This window comes from Corvus kubaryi, unplaced genomic scaffold, assembly GCF_017639235.1.
Source record: "Corvus kubaryi isolate FWS band 111438036 unplaced genomic scaffold, C.kubaryi_AGA036_p1.0 50140, whole genome shotgun sequence".
Taxonomy (NCBI): Eukaryota; Metazoa; Chordata; class Aves; order Passeriformes; family Corvidae; genus Corvus; species Corvus kubaryi.
Window position 1 is genome coordinate 1 of NW_024581354.1, and position 9,573 is coordinate 9,573.

A 9,573-nucleotide genomic window follows, 5' to 3' on the forward strand; every position below is an offset into this window, starting at 1 on the left:
CACACACGTGGGCACACAGACATGGGCATGGACACACAAACACACACCCGTGTGCACAGAGACATGGGCATGGACACACAAACACGTGTGCACACAGACATGGACACACACACAGACACGTGTGCACACAGACATGGGCTGTGTGTTACACACAAACACACACGTGTGCACACAGACATGGGCATGGACACACAAACACACACGTGTACACACAGACAGACATGGGCATGGATACACAAACACACACACGTGTGCACACAGGTGGGCATGGACACACGAACACACACGTGTGCACACGGACGTGGGCATGGACACACACACACACGTGTGCACACAGACATAGACATGGGCATGGACACACGAACACACACGTGTGCACACAGATGTGGGCATGGACACGCAAACACACGTGTGCACACACAGATGTGGGCATGGACACACAAACACACACGTGTGCACACAGACGTGGGCATGGACACACACGTGTGCACACACACATGGATATGGACACACGTGAGCACACACACACGCTCTCAAGTGCCATGAAGGAGCTGGCCCAGCATCTAAAGCTGCTCAGCACTGACTCCTGTACCCCATTCTGGTCTCTCAGGCACGCCCACAAAATATTTTACAATTTTAATATTTTACAATTTTAAAACCTCCTTTAACTGCCCCCGTTTGCTTGTACACGGATTTCGGCCCTGGTCTGGCAGAGCAGCTGCCCCCAGGCCCAGCTAGAGGAGAACACACAGCCAGAGCTCCAAGATGAAGCCCCTCTGCACAAACATACATGCTCTCACAAAATTTAGTGAGGGTGGTGGGTTTGTCCTGGTTCCTCCGATGCCGAAACCAGCGCTGGATCTTTCGGACATCCCAGTCCAGCTGCTTGGACAAGCCTTCTAACCTTTTTCCATCTGGAGACTGAAGGAAAATGAAACAAATGTCATTTCTCCCACTCCTCAACCTACTTGCAGTCCTGCATTGTGACAGAAATAATGCACAGATAACAAAAAGCACTCCAGGAAGGGACCATAGAGAGTCTGGAAGCAAGAACCCATTGCCACAAATGGTCATTCAGGTTTAACCTTCATAAGCCACTAATTACTTAATTACTCAGAGTGGTTTTGGTTGAGCATTTCCTCACCTATTTCATCAGTTGACAGCACGTTAAGACAAAGAATGTGACTGTTCAGCGTTAATTTGGGGGGAGGAGCTGTAAAGTCTCCTGTCCTACCTTTTAAAGCTGCACAACAATTCAAGCAGCCCAGAACTCGGGAGGAGCAAAGCTGAAGATGTTTAAGGGTTGCTACTCACAGCAAGGACAGGGAAACTTTAAAGTAAGAGTTGGTTTAACACAGTAGATATTTGTATATTCCAAAAGGGCATTGTAGAAACTGTGGTATTTCTGTTATCAAAGTTTATAAATGAAAATATATTTGAACACTGAAACACTTCCATGACAAATATAGATGTAATATATCCCTGTTCTCCACCTGGGAACTCTACTGGGATTTTGTCTGAATGAACACAAATGGATTTATCAAAGTGAACCAAACCTGGTAACTCCCTCTACAATGGCCCAGGAGTGAGATAATTCAGACCAGCTCTGCCAGGGAGCTCTACCACTGAAAGATGATAAACACATTTTACTATTTGAGTTACATACAAACCACGAAAGCTACGCAGAATGCTGATTTAATACAAAATCATCAGTCTGTCCAGCTGAAAAACAAAATCAAGAGTAATTGGATTTTCAGCCTTGAGACCATGACTGCCCTGTCACTCCACCACACCACATCTCTTAGCACCTTCCTGGGATTTAATGGCTGGGGCACTGGGAAAGCACCTGCCTCCAAGGGGAATTCAGAGCTCCCAGCTCAGAGCAGCAGTGAAATCCTTCCCCTGCACCAGGGCCACCCCCAGCCTGACTCTCCAAACCCAACAGAAGCCACAGCACACTGGGACAGTGAAAGGTTTCGTAAGCCAGACAAATTCTGCACAGCCTGTGACACCTCCTGGGTTTTCTAAACATTAATTTCAAGGACATCCCCTACATTAAAGTTCTCCCAACAAAGGGCATCAGATTCTGGGGATTTTTTAGTTCACACGGCATTCCAAATGCCTCAAAACTTTAATGTTCCCACAAGGCAAGTTTTTTGAGGTTTTTATAGAATTTCCCTTTATCTGCTCCAGTAGATGAGGTTCAGCATCACCAAATCTCAACAGAAAACCTTCCATTTTGTTATGTTTAATGAAATTCTATTGCACTTATTCAATATTGAATAAAATACAGTGGGATTCTGTAATTCTGTAGTGGTGTAGGCCCGTGAGCTTAAGGGAAGGAAGGGCCAGGAAACAACCCAAAGAAACACCTCCTGCCACCATTAAATGTCCTGCCCTTCATCTGGACATACTTCATTGACTCAACACTTCCCTGAATAACCCACTTCCACTGATGACTGCTGTCTGGGTTCACAGTAAATGGTAAAAATGAGAGGAAGACATTCACAATAAAACCAGTAAAATCAGAAAAGGAACTGAGCTCAAGAAAAAGAGGAACACTTTCCCAATAGAAGTGGTAGATGCTGGGAAATCCCTTGTTAAACCAAGAATCCCCACGGTACAACTTGGACCAAAGGCAGGGAACCAAAGGAAGAAGCTCAGACCTGTCTACAAGGGGAACATTTGTATTCCAAAGATGGAAACACACATGGCTCAGCTGTACAGGGAATTTACTTTGCTACCACAAGGACATGCCAAAGGCAAAGTAAAACCAGAATGAGCCCACTCATGGATGCACAGTGTGAAATGTGCATCTCAAACCAGAAAAGTGGAAGCAAAAAGCCCCCCCCGTGACACTTCCAGGCCTCCATTCCCTTTGGAATGGAGGAGGAATTTGAAGTGTGACTCACCTTAGTGATGGATGTAAACACTTTCTCTAAAATTGCATTGGGCTGGGCTCTGTGAGGTCCACTGTCCTGAATGCCAAGGTTTATGGCACATGGCTTGGCAATAAACCTGCAAGAATTCCCCAGAAAGAGCTGGATTAAAACGAGACATTTATTTCCCTCCTTTGCCTGAATCACAAGGACCTGGATTTGTCACCAACTGCAAAACCTGGTGAAAAAGCTTTTGAAATCTCCACTCCACCAATTCCCAGGTGAAGAAATTTCTTTTATTAGTCCATATGGTAACTGCAGACAGCACATACTGTGCACATCAGAACGAAAAATTAAATCTTAATGCCCTTGGCTTGTAAGGATCCGAATGTGCTCCCCAGGGGGATTCTCATTCCTCAGCAATAAAACAACAGACTGATAGCAGTCTGCTGTGAACAGAAATGCTGGAGATGAAGCCCTAAAACAAAGTATCTTGTTTCCAAAACAGGCCTTGGTGTCACATAGCTCAGAAAAAAAGGGAAGTTCAAGTGACACAGCTCCCAAAAGAAACTTGGTTTTTTTAATTTTCTTTTTGTCTTTGGGAAAAATAAAGTGGCTTGTTTCCTTCAGGACAGAGAGGAAGATGCAAGTCCCCCAGTCTGAAAGATCCCTGATCTCGGGATCTCATCCATCCCACGTGCTCTGTGTATTCCAAACTGATTTAACTCTTCCTGGATTTTATAGGACGGACTCTGGAAACAAGCCTGGGTTTGCAGCTAAAACGAATTTAAACATGTTCAAAATTACCAGGTTTTGCTGCACGTTTGTCTCAGAACAGGCTCAGGGTTCCAAGAGAAATGTCTGCATTACCTGACATGTGAATTGTTCCTCTCCTGTTGGTGGGCAAAAGCGGGGGTTGAAGGAGCAATATTCAATATTTTTTTATCAGTTATTTTGAGAAAGAATCTGTTTCTCAAAACAATTTTGAAAAGGACATAACATTTGTACCATTAAAACCATTTTGCTTTCAAAAAGAGATTGTTTCAGAGAGAGCTAAGCCGAAATTACACATATTTAGGAGCCTCCCAGTTGCCATCAAGCAGAAAATGCTGCTTTTTCCAACCACAATCATTATGATTTCTCCTTGTGTTTAAAAGGAAAGATTAAAATTCAGGAGAATCGTGGCTCTAAATGCTCCAACAGCAATTATTCTCAGGAATACTCACTTAGTGCTTCAGGAACAAATATCTGTGGCTGTGTTTAAGAACAGTCCCAGGTTGTGGGGTTTTCCCTTGAGGAATTACAGATCATCTTGTGACTGATCCCAAAGGAACACCCAGCTCTCAGAAAACACTAAACAAATGACAGACACTGCAGGCCCAGGCTTCCCTGTCTGCCCCAGTTCTTCATGTCTCTACCCAGCATCCCAGAGGTTGAAAAATCCCTCCAGGACCACCGAGTCCAAGCTGTGCCAAATCCCCACCTTGTCCCCAGCCCAGAGCGCTGAGTGCCACGTCCAGGCCTTCCTCGGACACCTCCAGGAATGGGGACTCCAAACCTCCCTGGGCAGCACTTTCCAAGGCCTGAGCACCCTTTCCATGAAGAAATTCCTCCTGATGCCCAACCTGACCCCTCTGTCAGGGAGCTGTGCAGAGCCAGAAGGTCCCCCCTGAGCCTCCTTTTCTCCAGGCTGAGCCCCGCTGCTCCCTCAGCCTCTCTTTGTGCTCCAGACCCTTCCCAGCTCTGCTCCCAACTCTGGACACGCTAAACTACGTTTCAACACCCACAGCTTTAAAAAAAAAATAATTAAAAAATAAAAAAGGAAGGAATGATTTCCTTTGAGCTTGGCTCCAAAGGCTCACAGCTTCCGCCATAATCCAGACCACCAGCTAGAAATCGCGTCCTGATGTTATGAAACATTTGGCAAGACCCCCACAAAAATGTAAAGTATTAAAAAAATATATAAAGTATTGAACATCTTTATACTCTGCTTTCCTACAGGATGTACCACAAGTGCAGCACAGAAGTTCACATGTGCAATTACAGGATTACAAATAGTTTTATTTCATTTTCTGGGACACAGTGCTAAACAGCTCTACAAACAAAAAAACCCCACCAAACCTGGCCTGAAGGTACTCAGTTTGGATGGTTACCTCATATCAGAGAGGAAACCGAAAAAATCTAAAAATCTGCACATTCACAGAATCCCATGGAATAGCTGGGGTTGGAAGGCACCTCTGGAAATCATCTACTCCAACCCTCTAACAAGACAGGATCAGCTAGAGCAGATTAATTTAATTAATTTATTATCATTAGGGTCTTCTTTTGGCTTAAAAACAAGTAAAGAGGACAAGGAATGATTAGGAAAGCTCACAGTGATCCATACAAAGTCTGGGCGTTATTGTAGAAGGCAAAAGGAAAGAAGAAACAGATTCTGCCCAGGAAAACAAAAGAAATAAGGCAAACAAAACTCAAAACTTTACAGGAAACTGGTCCTCAGCACTAGGCCTACTTCACTGAGAGGCTTCAGGATAAATAGGGTGTTTCCAGAAATCAGGAGGAGGGGAAAATAAAAATCAAAAGGAAGGCACAGGCTATGGACACTGCCCAGGGCTCAAGCACCTGGTGAAAAAGAGCAACCCAGAACCCAGAGACATTTACAGGGGCACTGAAAGTGCCAGACACCAACAGACAGACACTGGAAAAGGGACGTGGTCCCAGTCACAAAAATGGGAAGGAAAAAGGACTGCATGGATTTCCCCACTTTTAAGGAAGTCTGACCCAGTCATAATGGAGCTTCTGGAGCTCCTCAAGCTCCAGGCAGGTGATGCCTGGCCTTCCATGGGTCACTCCTGACCAGATGGGGATTCACCTGGACAACGCTCCTGAGTCCACTCCACAGCCACAGTGCAACTGCTTGGACCACTTGCAGGTGGAATGTGAAGTGAATGGTCAATCCTGTGCTCAGCCAGGAAAGTCCCAAGCTGACCTGCTATTTAGGTAAACTCACCAAGGTAAACTCACACTTTAAACTGCTGTGGCACTTCAAGTTTTTGGTCCCAGAGCAGATTTTCAGATGTGTTTTGCACTGGATCCTACAGCGACAAAGTTCTGCACAACCCTCAAAATAGGAAAAAATACTGCCCAGACAGTAGAATTTCCATTCTTGGGGATATTCAAACTGAACAGCAGAAGACCACAGGCGACCTGAGTTGTCTGAATGCCGGCCTTGCTTTGAGGAGAGGATTGGATGAGGTGGCCTTGGAAGGTCCCTTTTAATCTAAATGATTTTATGATTGCACAGAAATCTTAACAGCAACAAACTATACCCAAGGTCAACCTACTGCCACACCTTCCAGCAAGAAATTATCATCACATCAACACTTCTGTTAAACTTTTATCAACAGAGATCGACTCACACCTGAGCCTACCTTTTTCACACTAATTGTTAATGCAGACTGATTTTAAAACCAACACCTTTTCAAGTCCACAGACTCATACGTTATAACAAATAGTTCTCAGGCATGTTGTGCTTCACAAAAAGGCACAATCTGTTTTTATGGAACATTTCAGTTTGGCTGGTGACTCTCTATTACAGCTCTGAAAGGAAGAACAATCTCCAAAGTGAGATTTATTAAATGTGCGCTCGTTGAGTTTGTATTTCCATCATCTCTCAATTTCATTGTGTTAAGATTTAACCACCTCATTCCACAATAGACCTGATGAAGTAACATCTCAAATCATCTTTTTCTCCCCCTCCCCAGCTGGAGCACAAGCTGCAGATCCTTCCTCAGACCTGTCCAGTAACACCCACAGCTGGTTCCAAAGAGTGTTCCAGCACAGCTAGAAAACACCACATCCAGGTTTTTGCAGATACCTGGGATTTTTTTTTTCTTTTGTGCCTGCAGTGAGACAAGATGTGCAAGGAGAAATACTGAAAAGGATAATCAAGGATAAAAAATATAAACCCAAATTTAGGGGCAGAAGTCTTTCTTTTTGCTGACTGGACAAAAATCCTCACCCTGCCACTGTCTTTACCTTCCTGTACAAGTCCTGCCTCATCCCTACAGTCAGAAACTGCCCACAGACAGACAAACTAATGATTATTTTGTCAATGTTATGATGCAAAAGGTAATTTTCAGTGGAATTCTAACTAACAGAAATGTGTCAGTGTTACAAGTGCTGTAGCACAAAGCACTTCCTCACACTGAGGAGCTACAAAAGGAGAGAGAAAAGAAGCAGCTAAACTAAAAGAGCTGCATGAGTCTGCAATTCAAATTCTGAGTCACCAAGTCCAACTGCCAAACGTGTGTCAAGAAAGACATTTGACACAAAAATCAAAGCCTGAATTGGGATGAATGCACCACAGGAGTTTATTGAGATAAAGCTGAACTTTAACGACATGTTCAAAGTGGATGGAGGAAACAGAAAGGAGTTTATTCAAAGATATGTACTTTTAAAATAAACACACTAAAAACTGCCTGGGATGTGCTGTCACAAATTGCTTTTACTTTGGGATACCACCGAGACACAGCTGAGATCAGGAACAACCCCCTCAGGAACCAGACCTCGGCCTCTGAGTTTTGCTCTGCAGGCTCAGGAGTTAAATCATCATTTGACTCCACCCTAAATTAACACCACAAAAGAAATTTCATAAACCAGGGAGACACTATCAGGACAAAGTAAATGCTGCCTGGAGGACTGTGCCATTAGGTGTAGTAGGATGCGCTGCATGTCCCCCAACAACTCCAGGAAAAGAGAATATTCTGCACCTCTTCCCCAGACTGACACCTGGACTAAGGACCTCCCTGTAACATCCTTTTCAGGGGTATCATTGTGTCTCACAACCTCCTTTCCTTATGTACTGGCAAGTACCAAGGTTTGGCCAGAACCAGCAGCACACCAAGCTGAGATGGGAGTGTTATGTGTGTTCCTGGGTCCTCTGCACTGGTCTTCTGAAGCCTTTTTTTCCCTAAGGGCAGAAAGATAGGATGGGGAAGAAAGAGCCTCTCAAGTTTCTTTCCTGTCTGCTGACCTGCTTCATTTTCCTCCATATTTGCCATCTTTTTACTTCATCCCAACCACTTCTTCTTAATTTCTGAAGGCTCAGGAAAATTCACACCTCTTAAAGAAAACCCACAGAAAAAAACCCAACTCAATTCCCACTCACTTTAATCCCGCAGCCCTTTTCATGCTTAGAAATACCTATGGAATCACAGAATGGTTTGGGTTGGAAAGGACCTTAAAGTTTATCCAGTCCCACCCCTACCATGAGCAGAGACACTTTCCACTAATCCAGGTTACTCCAAGCCCATCCAACCTGGCCAACTTCTGCCCTTTCAAAGCAGAAATTTAAGATTAGATCAATGTTTAATGAACCACCTGAACAGCAATACAGAGTGTCTTGGTCCGTTTCACCTAAGGGTTTCCTAAATAAGCCGCTTTACTAATTAATATCTCTGCCACCCACACACTGCTGTGGGAGATCCGCACCACACGCAGATCTACCTCTGCCCCAGGGCTAAGTTCGCATGTTTATGGATGCCCAGGTAAATGAGGAATCCCGTATTACACCTGTTTATGGGCAGAGATGACTATCCGCACTCACATCCATCGTGCCTGAGACGAGGGACAGCCACGAAGTATTTAATGATACATCGGGCCATGTGAGCCCTATTTCCTCATCCAGGAACTCAGGGAAAGTACAATAAAGCACACACGGAAGCCAAGTGCGGAGCAGCAGCAGCCGCCAGCTCTGCCCGTCACCCCAGCGAGGTTCTCCTGGGCAGGAGCAGGAAAGAAAGTGAATTCCTATATAAAACACGGCATTTCTCTTGCACTACCTCAGCACCGCCAGACTGGAAGGGCCTCTCGTTATCCAGACCCAGGGCAGAGGAGCCCCACGGGCTAGTGCATGTCACGACAGACACGGCTCCCGCGACAGATTCCCGATTACACAATGTCTCCTTTCCACACACGAAGGGCCTCGCGGAGGCCCCGAAGGATGCGGGGGAGCCCCCTCCGGGCCGCCCCCCGGCCCAGCCCGCTGCTCGCAGACCCCGGCGCCTCCCGGCCCCGCCGCGCCGGGGGCGGCCCCGCGCTCACCTCTCGAAGAGCAGCCGCACGGCGAAGATGCCGAGCGCCAGCGGGAAGGCGGAGAGGACGTGAGCGGCCCGCGGGTACTGCAGCCCGCTGCCCGGCGGGCCCGGCTCGCCAGCCAAGTCCGCCCACGTCACGTTGTGCGGGAGCCAGAACCGTTCGTTCCAGAACCAGGCCCGCAGCGCCGCCGCCGCGGCCGCCGCCATCTTCCACCTCCCGCCGCCGCCGCGCTCGGGCGGCCGCCACAGACACGGGGGCGGGGCCGAGCGCCAGCCCCGCCCCGCCCCTCGCCCCGCCCCTCGCGGCCGCAGCGAATCGGGAGGCGGCCACGGCCCGAGGGGGCGGGGCTTGGCGAGACCGCGCCCCTCGCCGCCTCTGGCCCCCGCCCCGGCCCTCCCGCCGCCGCCGCCGCCGCCGCCTCCGCCACAGGGGCGGGCGCCGCTGACACACGGGCGGGCGGAGCTGGGAGAGGCCGCGCCTTTCATCGCACGGCCCGTAAGGAGCGCTGGGGTTGGGATAGACCGCGTCCCTGTTTTGCATCACCGATCCCCTCATTGCATCGCCCGCCACAGCCCACAGGCGGTGCGGAGCTGGG

The 9,573-nt window shown here is 47.4% G+C and overlaps 1 protein-coding gene across 1 annotated transcript; it reads right to left on the minus strand.

The window, feature by feature from the left end:
• Positions 1 to 456: 456 nt before the first annotated feature.
• Positions 457 to 9,238, minus strand: LOC121672331 (ceramide synthase 5-like). Its single transcript, XM_042044943.1, has 3 exons — positions 8,985 to 9,238; positions 2,913 to 3,018; positions 457 to 921 (listed from the first exon to the last, which is right to left on the minus strand). The coding sequence occupies exons 1-3, from the start codon at positions 9,182 to 9,184 to the stop codon at positions 637 to 639; spliced, it is 591 nt and encodes a 196-aa protein (XP_041900877.1). The 5' UTR covers positions 9,185 to 9,238; the 3' UTR covers positions 457 to 636.
• Between the last annotated feature and the right edge of the window lie 335 nt (positions 9,239 to 9,573).

What these genes read in the sequence shown, in the direction of transcription:
- LOC121672331 (XM_042044943.1), bottom strand. Translation starts at nt 9,184, where the DNA reads ATGGCGGCGGCCGCGGCGGCGGCGCTGCGGGCCTGGTTCTGGAACGAA. An exon ending in GTGCGGCTGCTCTTCGAGAG is followed by an intron (nt 3,019 to 8,984) that starts GTGAGCGCGGGG and finishes GAATTCTTGCAG; the next exon opens with GTTTATTGCCAAGCCATGTG. An exon ending in TGTTTACATCCATCACTAAG is followed by an intron (nt 922 to 2,912) that starts GTGAGTCACACT and finishes ATTTTCCTTCAG; the next exon opens with TCTCCAGATGGAAAAAGGTT.